The following is a 12,268-nucleotide window of genomic DNA, read 5'->3' as shown; positions in this document are numbered from 1 at the left end:
TTCAGCTGCTTTAACATCTTGGTCTATTGGTAGTGGGCCATTATTTGGATTGGATTACATTTTACCTTTATTTTCTAAAGGGGAATGAGAAAGAAGATAATAAAAGCATTGATAGTGGAGATAAGAAAAGCGAGTCTCATGAACCCCATACAATAGAGGCGAGAAGGAAATTGTTCGTGTGCTAAAGCAGCAAATATTTAGCCTCTGTTGGACACACATTAGATTTGAGGCAGTTGGTCGACTTTATGTCTGTTGTGACAAAAAAATGTCAAAGTGCATGTAAAGTGATGAAAATGGATTCTTGAAGATTATACTCAATGAGTATGTTTCTAATTTTTCTTTAGCTTTCAGAGAATGGATTCTTCTCCACTTTATAATATGTAAACCTACTTTTTTATTGTTGACACTATTACAGATGTCTCCCATTTTCCCTCCCCTTTGTCCCCCCCAGCCCCCGCCCCCCTGTAAACCTATTTTTTTAACTTCTGCAATTTAGACTTTTGAACTAACTTTTTAGAAATGAATACAAAACTACGAGATTGCCTATTTTAGCAAAACAATGCAAAATTGACAGTAAATCCACAGTGGCCTCTTTATTAATAGTATTAATATTTACAATTGTGGAAAATTATAATTAATATTACTCATTGTAATTTATTTAGCCTTTGCCATTGTTAAAGCACTGTTACATTATTGCATTTAATCCTAATGAAAACCTATAAGGAAAATAGTATCCCCATTTTTCACGATGTGGAAATAGAAAATTGATCACCTGGTAAATAGTGGAGCCAGGACTTGAGCCCAATTTACTTGATGCCAAAGCGTATAGTTGTCCCTCTGCACTGTGCCGCCTCTCCAGGTGATCTTAGGGGAGGTATATACATACCACTAAATGCAGATGATCAGTGCTAAGAAAAGGGAAGGGTCAAGAGCGAAGAAAGCCAGGGCATGCAGCTGATGGGTTGGTCTTAACGTGGGAAGCATAGAATGTGTTTGAGGAGGAGGGGGAGTGAGTCCTGGTCTGTAGCCCAGCTTCCTCCCCTACCTTCACCGAACTGTTACCCTTCCAGATGCCCATCTAGGGAGGACTTCCCCCTGATTGAGACAGAGGATGAGGCTTATCTACGGCGAATCAAGAGTAAGTCCACCCACAGAATTCATTAAATAATTTATGATACGGTCAGTCACACAGTGGAATACTATGCAACTATTTTTAAAAAGATGGCTGTCTGAGAGCTGATATAGATCCATAACTAAAGTGTATTGTTAAGTGAAAAGAGCAAGGTTTAAAACAATGTAAAGTGTATGCTACCATTGGGGTAAAAATAATGGGGATAAATATATGTCATGTATTGTTGAGACACTAACTTTTTTACTATAGGGCTTTATTTTAGTTAGGGTATGATCTGCATCCCAGCTAGCAGGGAGGAGTAAAGGAACAAGGAGACTTTACATCCATTTCTTTTTTAAAAAATACACTTTTATTGATGTTAGAGAGAGGAAGGGAGAGGGAAGAGAGAAATTTTAATCGGTTGCCTCCTGCTTGCACCCTGACCAGGGATCGAACCCAGAGCCTGGGTATGTGCTCTGACTGGGAATGGAACCAGCAACTTTTTGGTGCACGGGATGATACTCAAGTGACTGAGCCACACTGGCCAGGGAATATATCATTTCTTTTGAGGGCATATCTGGAAGACACGCCCGTGGGCCAGAACTTAGTCACGTGGCAATATCTAGCTGCACATCAGGCTGGGAGATGCAGTCTAACTGGGCAGCAAGCGCCCAGATGAAACTTGAACACATTCTCTACCTAAAGCAGGATGGTGAGAGTGAAAACTTAGTGGACAACCTGCAGTCCTCCCACAAACCAGTTTTACTTTAAAAAAATTTTTTCTTAAATTTATTGATTTTAGAGAGAGAGGAAAGGGGAAAGGGAGAGAGAGGAGGGGCTGGAGAGAGAGGAAGAGAGGAAGAGAGAGCGAAACATTGGTTTGTTGTTCCACTTATTTGTGCATTCACTGGTTAATTCTTATATGTGCCCTGACCAGGGAACAAACCCAAAACCTTGGCAATTAGGACTATGTTCTAACCGACTGAGCTACCTGGCCAGGGCTATTACTTTTGTTTTTAAAACAAAAGTGAGTGTATTCCCCTGCCCCTCCCCAAAAAAGGTGGTTTGTGGGTTTTTTTCTTTTTCGTAAATGCCAAAAATCAAAATTAAGTCCTGCTACTCTGCCCATCCCTGACCCCTAATCCCTAGGGCGGCCCCTGGGAGGGCTGCCCCTCCACTACTGGCTCTTCTGGGTGCCCTCTAGGCCCTCCAGCGTGTTCACCTCTTCTTTATCCACAGTGGAGCTGCAGCAGAAAGACCGGGCACTGGTGGAGCTGCTGCAGGAGAAGGTCGGGCTTTTTGCAGAGATGACGCATTTCCAGGTGGAAGAAGATGGCACTGGGATGCCCATGCCCACCCTGCCCAGGGGCCTCTTCCGTTCTGAGTCCCTTGAGTCCCCTCGGGGCGAGCGGCTGCTGCAGGATGCCATCCGTGAGGGTGAGGGAGCGCCTAGGGGAAAGGCTGGGCTTGTCCACTCACTGGCACAGAATGTGGACACGTGGCTAGACCTGGACGCATGCAGACAAACGGGACGTTGGCCCCACAGCCCATCGACTCCCTTGAGTGTCTGCTATGTGCCAGGTGCCGGGAAAGGCAGGGGAAGAGATGTGCTTACTACTGTTGGACATCTGTCGCCCTGCGTACACTGGTGCTGCCCTTGGGCATCTGTAATGAACTTTGCCTTGTACGCGTGGTGTGAGGGCCCGCACGTGCGGGGCATTCCCCTAGGTGCCTGCGTAGGCCACGTGTATTGGGTAAGTAGCATCGCCTCCCATTCCTCACCTCCTCTTCTTCCCCTTCAGTGGAGGGCCTGAGAGACCTGCTGGTGGGGCCTGGAGTGGAGCTGCTCTTGATGCCCCGGGAACCAGCCCTGCCCATGGAAGCAGAAAGTGGTAACACAAGTCCTGGAATCACTGCCAGTGAGTGCCAGGGTAGGGGACCAGGGTGGTGGGTGGGAGGGCTTAAAGAGAATGGGGTGGTACCGTGGACCAAGTGCTGTCAGGGTCCTGGGGAAGTGAGCTCAGCCCATCCTTTCCTCCTCAGCAGATGGTGAGGCTAGAATCTTCAATGGCTCCATTGAGCTCTGCAGAGCCGACTCAGACTCCAGCCACAAGGTGAGTCCTCAGATGTCAGGACTTGGCTAGAGGATGGGAAGGGGACAGCTGGCCTATAGATTCTTGACATGGGACAGGCACCAGGGACTTGTGTGCTTGGTGACTCCCTATCTTTGCCCATTTCTGCAGGACCGAAATGGAAATCAGCTGAGATCTCCCCAGGAGGTGAGATGGGAATTTGATGGTATAGGAGACTAAAGGGAGGGTATTCCTAGTCTGAGAAATTGGAGCCCAGTTTGGAGGGGTGTGGGGCAGTGTACACCTCAAAGTTATCTGGAGTCTTACTGTCCCCATACCCATACCTATTCAACTTCTGGGCAGTTCTCCCATCCTGAAGCTTGAGCCTTGTTCCCACCCTCTCCTCTGTCCTCAGGAAGCGTTGCAGCGATTGGTCAATCTTTATGGACTACTGCATGGCCTACAGGTCAGTGGGCAAGGGCAGGAATGGGGAAGGGGAGGGCCCAGAGCAGAGCTGCCCATTTAGGTGAACAAAGTCATTCTAATAGGCCTTTTTTAAAAAAAAAAAAAATTTTTATTGATTTTAGAGAGAGGAAGGGAGGGGGGGAGAGAGAGAGAGAAACATTGATGAGAGAGAAACATTAATTGGTTGCCTCCCACACGCACCCCGACTGGGGATTGAATTCAAAACCTGGGTAAGTGCCCTGGCTGGGAATCGAGCTGGCAACCCGTCAGCGCACAGGACGATACTCAATCAACTGAGCCACACTAGCCAGGGCCTACTAGGCCTTTCTAAGCCTTTTCCCAGTTGTAGCCCTCCAGGAATCCTGACCTGGCTCCTGGGGGTGAGAGTAAGGGGTAGAAGAAGCGGGGGTTCTGATATACCCATCTGTTCCTATTCCACCCCAGGCGGCTGTGGCCCAGCAGGATACTCTGATGGAAGCCCGATTCCCCGAGGGCCCTGAGCGGCGGGAGAAGCTGACCCGAGCCAACTCTAGGGATGGGGAGGCTGGCAGAGCTGGGGCTACCCCTGCGGCTTCTGAAAAGCAGGCCACGGAACTGGCGTTACTGCAGCGGCAACACGCGCTGCTGCAGGAAGAGCTGCGGCGCTGCCGGCGCCTCGGTGAAGAGCGGGCGACAGAGGCCGGGAGCCTGGAAGCCCGGCTGCGGGAGAGCGAGCAGGCCCGCGCGCTGCTGGAGCGGGAGGCTGAAGAGGCGCGCAGGCAGCTGGCCGCCCTGGGCCAGGCCGACCCCATCCCCCCGGAGGCTCCCTGGGTCCGCAGGCCTCTGGATCCTCGGCGGCGGAGCCTCCCTGCAGGCGATGCCCTGTACTTGAGCTTCATCCCCCCACAGGTAAGGAAGCTTGGAGTAGGGAGCCAACCAGAGGTGGGCATTAGGGTCCATGGGAGAACCTGAAAGGAGTTGGGGATTTGAGCCCAAATGAAATTGGGCAACAGGCTTTAAGGATATTAGGCTGTTAGGGAACTGAACACTTCAGGTGGGTGCAGAAAGAAATCAGTCAGTGGTGGATGTACTGAGAGAATTGAGTCTTGGGGCCTACGAGGGCCCAGTGCCCCCAGCTGAGCAGGGCCTGCAGTCTTCACACTGCTCATTCCCTGACCTGCTGCTTTTCCTACCCGCGGTCCATAGCCCAACCGAGGCCATGACCGCCTGGATTTGCCTGTGACTGTTCGCTCTGTCCATCGACCCTTTGAGGATCGAGAGAGGCAGGAACTGGGCAGCCCTGAGGAGCAGCTACAAGATAGCAGTGACCCTGACACTGGCAGCGAGGAGGAAGGTAGCAGCCGTCTGTCTCCGCCCCATAGTCCACGAGGTGAGATCCTGGCAGAGACATGGAATAGAAGTGGGGTACAACCTGGGTTCAGATCCTTGGGCTGTGCTTTCCAAATGTAGTCTGTGTCCTGGAGCACAGGAACATTAAGGAAGGTCCCTAACCACTGAGGTCCACAGTAACTCTTGGGAGGGACACAAGGATTTCCTGTTTTGTCGGATGGTGAATGAGTGGCGAAACTAGAAAGCAAAGAATATAGGGGCCACTCCTCCAGTAAGCCAGTGATTCCCAACCTTTGCAAGTAGAAATATATATATTTTTTAGAGAGAGAGAGAGGAGGAAGGGAGAGAGAAACATCCACTTACTTATGTATTCATTGGTTAATTCTTGTATGTGCCCTGACCGGGGATTGAGCCAGCAACCTTGGCGTTATCAGGACAACACTCTAACCAACTGAGCTACCCGGCCAGAGCTAGAAATAGACTTTTTAAAGTAAAAAAAAGTCAAAGACCTCCAGGTTCCTATAGTTGGTTCAGGAAATACAAAATAACCAAAAGCTACTATAACTTAGTATCTTAAAATATTTTCTGTCTTATTAATCAAATTGTATCTTCATATACTTACCACTATACAAAGTACCTAAGTGTGGGCACATTATTTATTTTGTTGTCGGAAGTTTTTCCCTCACCCAAGGATTCACGGACATTGGTCATCCCTCACAGCCCTCAGATGGGGAGACGTTAGTGTAGGGGTGCTCATGGAGCCTCTGCTCACTCACCAACTTTGTCCTGTCCCCTTCAGATTTCACCCGAATGCAGGATATACCAGAGGAGACCGAGAGCCGTGATGGGGAGCCTGTAGCTTCAGAAAGCTAAGGGGGCCCCTCCCTCCTTCCTGTGCCCCCTGAAGAACATTACTGAGGGAGGCAAACCTTGGGGACTCCAACCTGCCAATGACCAGGGAACACTTGAACTGCTGATTGTCCTTGCCAGCTCTTGGGATCCTTGGATACCTGGGGCCATTTAGGAAGCTGGGGGGAATTATACCACAGTGCCCCCTGGTGGCATCCAGAAGCTACACCACAGATGCCAATTTTTCATGCCTTCTTCCCTCTACTTTAGGAAAATTTATTTATTTATTATTAGTTATGGAGGGAGAGGGGAGTTTTAGAGGACCAGGGACATGGGAACCAAGCCATAGGGATAAAGGGGCCTTGTCCTTTAACACTACTGGGGTTTGTTCAGACTTAACCATGCAGCTGCTGGGTTCTAGCCCCAACACCCTCCCAGGAATACCGTCTTTGAGGAGAGGCTGCAGCTGTAGGACCCAACTGCCCCTTCAATAACGGCTGTGGGCAGGGCCATATCCCTCTCCCCTCAGCCTCTTACTGCTGTTCTCGCTTCTCTCTGTCCTCAGTGGAACCCCAGGGAGACAACCTGGCTTCCTAGAGTTGATGGAATAGAGGTTGAGGTGGCCATATGGTCTGTTGGGGGTGAGGGAAAAACCCACAGGGACCAGAATGTCTTTTTGTTGCTGTTTTATTTTTTTTGTACCAAAGCCAACTGCACGTGTTTTATATTTTTAAGAGAAGATTGTAGGCAATTAGAAATTGCAGCCTTCTATCTCCCCATTTCTGAAGAACTTGAGGGATGGGGGAAACAATGACTTTACTCCTCATCTGTAGTAACGGGGGACCTAGTCTGATCTCTTCCCCAGCCATTTGGAAACAAAGTTCTAGGATGAGCTGGGAAATCTCTATGAACCCTGACCTTATCCCCCACCTCACCAACCATGACCTGAAACCTCAGCCTGAATTGGGGGGGATTTTCAATAGACCCTCAGTGCTCACAAGCCCCAGCCATTTTTCTGCCAATTTGGTTGTAAAAAAAAAGAAAAGAAAATTAAAGACCTGGAACCCCATGAAGTCCTGTGTCCAAATGTCTGCCGGTTCCAGTGGTGCTGTTGATGGGGAGCCAGGCAGTGACCTATGTTCCTCCAAAAGGGGCCTTTTTCACTCACAGGAAGGGCAAGATGGCCTCACTGAAGACAGGGGACCCTAACAAAAGAAACTACCAACTTTTTTTGTTATTGTTGATATTCACAAACACAAGGTTAGGTTCCAGAGGCTCTTGGGGATTCCAATATTAGAAAACTTGTTTTCATCTCATTTGCGTGCTGTGCTCAGAAACTGCACCAGTCTCTTGCCCTCTTCCCTCTCTTTTTGCACAGTTCCTCTGAGCCTTTCCTGGGTGTCATTTGTTTTCAGATTCAGCCACCACTCTGCCTTGGTTCTTCAGTGTCAGAGCCCTGGGGTAACCTCTTCAAGATGGTTCCCCTCAGGGGAGCTGCTCCTTCGCTCTTAAGCAGTGAGAGATTAGGTTAATTTCAGTTCTCATTTTCATGAACTTTACTTCCTGTTTCTGGTTAATGCCCTACTTGGGGGCTGTGGGGGAGGCTAGTCTAGAGTTGCAGAAATGCTGGCATATGTGCACCTATCTCTGGGAGCCAGTGGGGTGAGACGAGAACAGGGCTCAAGGCCTCAGAAAGAGGAATTGGAATCCCACCTTGGGGGCGGGCTTGGGGGAGCAGCGAGCACCCTCCACTCCTGTGATTCTCACCCACCAGTATCAGGCCTTTACAAGGTACTTGCTCATCTGTTACAGAATCTCAGGGCACCAGAGGCCACAGTGCTGGGCAGTGGAGCCAGCCAAGTGCCAGAATGGCAGGGGACACCTGGGGCTCTTAGCAGGAGGCTCCAGACCTCAGAGGGCAGGGGCTGTGGATGGGACAACCCACCCCATCCTTGTTCGTGGTGACTGGTGGTGGGTGGCGCAGGGTGAGAGAGGGCCGGACATTTGGTGTGTATGTGTGGTATGTGTTGGAAGGGCTCTCTGCAGTAGAGAGGGAAGAGGGAAAGGGGAATTACCCCATGAACAGCAGCCCCAAGTCTCCATCCCAGGAAGAGAAACAGAGATACCCCTTCTCAGGCATGACAGGAGCCACACTGCAGCCCCTCTTCCTACAAGTGTGCAGGGGCCCCCTTCTCTGCAGAAAATGTTCCCTTAGGGCCTGGGGGAAGGGGCCTGGGAGGGGGCATATGGCAGGGAATCAGAATGGGTGTCAGAGAGAGAAGAGGTTCTGCAGTCTCACTGGTATGACTTTGGGTGAGTTACTTTACTCCCCTAAGCCTCAGTTTTCTTGCTTGAAATTTTCAGATAACTCCCCTAAGCCTCAGTTTTCTTGCTTGAAATTTTCAGATAACTCCCCTAAGCCTCAGTTTTCTTGCTTGAAATTTTCAGATAAATGTCTGCTTCACAAGATTGGTGTGATAAATGAGATAATACATGTTAAAAACAAAGCACTTGGCATGTTGCTATTTGCCTGAATGGTTACTATTTTAAAAGAAAAGTTTGGGGTATTTGTGGCAGAAGGGAGCAGGGTACTGAGCAATTATCACCAAGCCCAGGGAACAAGTGCCAACTAAAACAGGTTTAATTCACTGCAGCAGCAAGTGACCTTGAGGCTAGGGGCAGGGAGGGAAAGGGGAGAAGTCACAGCTTCCTGCTCCCTCCTTACTGGGAACAGCCAGAGAGGACCTGAATGGGCCTGGGCATGCCCTTACTTCTGTTCCTGCTCCTGAGTATTAAGTAGTCCCGCTAACCTCTATCACTCCACGGCTTTTGCACCTTTCCTGCTCTAGTCTATGCAGTCAGAAGTCCACAGCAGCCCCTCCTCTTCTCCAATCCCCAGACCCTATTTCAAGAGTTATGGATCCAGCCCGGCCGGGCGTGGCTCAGCGGTTAAGCATCGACCTAGGGTTCGATTCCCGGTCAGGGCACATGCCCAGGTTGTGGGCTGCAGCTGATCAATGACTCTCTCATCATTGATGTTTCTATCTCTCTCTCTCCCTCTCCTTTCCTCTCTCTGAAATCAATAAAGATATATTTAAAAAAAAAAAAAAAAAGTGTTACGGATCCTGAGATACACTCTCACCACACCTCATCCTGTCTCCCCATGATCTCAGTCCTAACAGGAAAAAATGCTTCATTGGGTCCTCCCCTTTTATGCCCATATCCCTACCCTTTGCAGAATTTGCTGTGATGGGGAAACAGGTGGGAGGTGGGTAAATAGAAGAGTGAGGTTTTTCAAGGATTCCAAAATAGTCAACACCTTCCTGCCCTTTGCCAACTAATTACAATGTTTGATGTTCAGTTTGCTTGAAGTGCTGGGGGAAGGGGTCCTTCAGGACAATAAGTCAGCAGTGGGTTTAACGAACCCTATAGAAGAGAGCCAGAGGTAAAGAGATCCAGACTGGGTGCCAGGATATTTGTTTTTTTCACAAGGAATGGGTGTGAAGGGGGTGGTAAAAGGGAATTGCCCAGCCCAAGTTCTGATGAGTCCCACGGGTTCCCTCCTGGCCTCACAAACTGACCATGTTTACTTTCCCACCCATCCAAGTGTCACCTTGCCAATCTAGCAGTGAAAGTGTCTGCTTAATGCATTAGACTTATTTTCCCTTGGCTTGGAGAAAAGAAGCTGGGTCAGAATTCTAGGGTTCTGCTATCCCATTTATAATATCTGGTCCTCTGATCAATTCTTTACCTTTATTCATTTCTAATCTAAATCCTTTTCCTTGCTCTAGCAATACTCCCTTGTGGATATGTAGAGAAATGATGCCACCAGCTGGCTGAGTCTAAGAACTTCACTTGGGGCCCTTTCACTTTTCTAGAATTTTGTTGGTTGATCCTTTCCTCCTTCCTTCCTTCCCTCCCTCCCTCCCTCTGCATTATTAATTCATTCATGCACTAATCACAGCATTTCCAAAGCTGTTACTATGTGCTAGGCACTGTGCTAGATGCTGGGAAGATAAAAATTAATAAAATAAGGTCCCTCACCTTAAAATATAATAAACTTTTTGAGATGGATGGGATCTTTAAGATAATCTAGTTCAATTTATCATTTTATAGGGAGTGGAAGTGACTTGCCCAAGGCCACCAAGGAGTGGTGGCAGAGCCAGAATTTGAGATAAAAGTCTTAACTCTTAGAATCTGGCTCTTTCCATTACATCACAAAACAATACCCTTTAGGTATTTCTTTCCACCTATAATCTCATCCCCCTTTCTGTGTGCCAGAAGCACCAGTCCCTGCCCTTGGGAAGCTTCTAGGCTGCAGATGAAAACAGATGTGAACAAAGGGACAGTGACAGCTCCTCTCTAGATGTCCTTCATTCACAGCTGCTGGGAGATGAGGAAGAAAGGGATTCAACAAGAATGACATCACTGTCCCTTGAGTTCATATACTTTATCAGCCCCATTTTCTATCTCAGTAGAGTGCGAGGACCTATAATGGTAGATTGTAGTGTCTGCCTGACATAAAAAGGACTTCTAATGACCAGGCCTTCCTTCGTCACTGAATATTTACTCCTCCCTCGGCCCACAAATCTCTCTACCCCACGTCCCTGTCCCTTCATTCCAGAGCCTAGGCAAAGAGGGTGAGGGGTGGGGAGGCAGGAGGGTCTGAGTTATCTTTCCACAGAACCAAAAGAGAAAAGCTCTGCATTTGTGGCAAAGGAGACAGAGACTAGCTGCTTGGGCAACTACAAGTGGCAGGAGTAGGAGAACTGCCCCTAATCCAAATCCCCAACCTCACATGAACCCCTCAGCCACCATTTCATACACCTTCACGTGTCTGATGAGATCTACCAAAGAAAATCCTCCAGTCCTGGTAAGGGAAAGGGCAGCTCCAATGCTCTCCTGGTAAGGGAAAGGGCAGCTCCAATGCTCTAAGTAAATCTATCTCTGTCTTTCCCCTTTCCTCCCAATCTCTATCCCTCCCTCCCTCCTTTTCCCTCTCCCCTACTCTCAACTTTATATTTTGGAATACTTTTAGATTTATAGAAAAATTGCAAAGGCAATGAAAGTGATCACCTCTTATTTTCCATATTAAAATGGGCAGAGCATCAAAAATAAAAACCTTAGGATAAATCTGACAAAAGGTGTGCATTATTGGCACACTGAAAACCACAAAGCATTACTGAGAGAAAGAAGACTTAAATAAATGGAGAGGCATACAGTGTTCATGGGTTGGAAGACCCAATAACATGTCAATTTTCTCCATAATGGGCCTGTAGACTCAATGCAATCCTAATCAAAATTCTAGCAGACTTTTTTAAAAATAGAGATTGACAAGCTGATTCTGAAAATTAGATGGAAATGCAAATAGCCAAACAATTTAGTAAAAAAGATAAACTTTGGCCCAGCCGGCATGGCTCAGTGGTTAAGCATCGACCTATGAACCAGGAGATCATGGTTGGATTCCTGGTCAGGGCACATGCCCGGGGTGTGGGCTCCATCCCTAGTTGGGGGGGTGCAGGAGGCAGCCAGTCAATCACAACTCATCATTGATATTTCTCTCCCCTCCCTTCCTCTCTCTGAAATCAATAAAGATATATTAAAAAAAAAAAAAAAAAAAAGACATAGGGTAGCAGAGTGGATAAGAAACAAGACCAGGGGAGCATCTGGGCAGATAAATGGAAGTGTTGGTGATGGTCTGAGATATCACCACCAAGCTGGGAACTGGGGAGATGGCCGAGACTGACCCCAAGACCATGCAAGATCTCACCTCAGTGGTGCAGACACCCCTGCAACAGATGCAAGATAAATTTCAGACCATGTCCGTGACCAGATCTTTGGAAGAACTGATGACATGAGTCACATTGATGACCTGGAGAAAACATTGTAGACCTCATGTCACAGGCTGGAAGAACTGGAAGGTGAAAACAAGATACCTGCTACACAGAAGAGTTGAAGATACCCCGTTACACTGGAATATGAAACATTGTTTTTACAAGCCAAGAGAAGACTGAATGGCTTTTTGCAACTAATTACTATGTGTAGAGAGGTTTTTGTTGTAAAGTGTGCATTCTTCTTATCACATACTCTATAGTTAGTTGATAGAGTGATTCCCCCAGCCCCAGTTTCTTAAACATGGTAACTTCACATCTTAGATCGTAGTCAGTTGTGCTATTAAATATTAAACACTAAAATTTGGCAGTTCCTAAAAAAAAAAAGAAAAGAAAAAGAAAACAAGACCAGCCTTGGCCAGTGTGACTGGGTTGGAGCATCATCCCCTACACCAAGGGGTGGCGGGTTCAATTCCTAGTCAGGGCACATACCCAGGTTGCAGGTTCAATCTCCAGTCGGGGTGAGTGCAGGAGGCAGCCAATGGTTTCTTTCTCACATCAATGTTTCTCTCTCTCTCTCTCTCCTTCCCTTCCTCTCCCTAAAATCAATT

The 12,268-nt window shown here is 47.9% G+C and overlaps 1 protein-coding gene and 1 pseudogene across 9 annotated transcripts in view; both read left to right on the top strand.

Moving 5' to 3' along the window:
• The window catches only part of ARHGEF2 (Rho/Rac guanine nucleotide exchange factor 2), a 29,398-nt gene extending 22,499 nt beyond the window's left edge, over positions 1–6,899 (top strand). For 4 of the 9 annotated variants that reach the window (XM_016221468.2, XM_016221471.2, XM_016221474.2 and 1 more), the window contains 9 exons: positions 1,071–1,138; positions 2,351–2,548; positions 2,914–3,030; positions 3,155–3,225; positions 3,355–3,390; positions 3,599–3,649; positions 4,093–4,536; positions 4,834–5,017; positions 5,777–6,899. In XM_016221468.2, coding sequence (XP_016076954.2) covers positions 1,071–1,138; positions 2,351–2,548; positions 2,914–3,030; positions 3,155–3,225; positions 3,355–3,390; positions 3,599–3,649; positions 4,093–4,536; positions 4,834–5,017; positions 5,777–5,850 — 1,243 coding nt within the window. In that variant the 3' untranslated portion in view covers positions 5,851–6,899. The remainder of the gene's footprint in view (positions 1–1,070; positions 1,139–2,350; positions 2,549–2,913; positions 3,031–3,154; positions 3,226–3,354; positions 3,391–3,598; positions 3,650–4,092; positions 4,537–4,833; positions 5,018–5,776) is intronic. The other 5 variants (XM_016221469.2, XM_016221472.2, XM_016221465.2 and 2 more) reach the window with 3 other exon arrangements.
• Positions 6,900–11,450: 4,551 nt separating this feature from the next.
• LOC107543820 (heat shock factor-binding protein 1 pseudogene) lies at positions 11,451–12,223 on the top strand (annotated as a pseudogene).
• The last annotated feature ends 45 nt before the right edge of the window (positions 12,224–12,268 follow it).

The sequence above is a fragment of the Miniopterus natalensis genome, chromosome 19 (assembly GCF_054644295.1).
Source record: "Miniopterus natalensis isolate mMinNat1 chromosome 19, mMinNat1.hap1, whole genome shotgun sequence".
Lineage (NCBI taxonomy): Eukaryota > Metazoa > Chordata > Mammalia > Chiroptera > Miniopteridae > Miniopterus > Miniopterus natalensis.
This window is presented reverse-complemented; position numbering and strand designations above follow the sequence as displayed.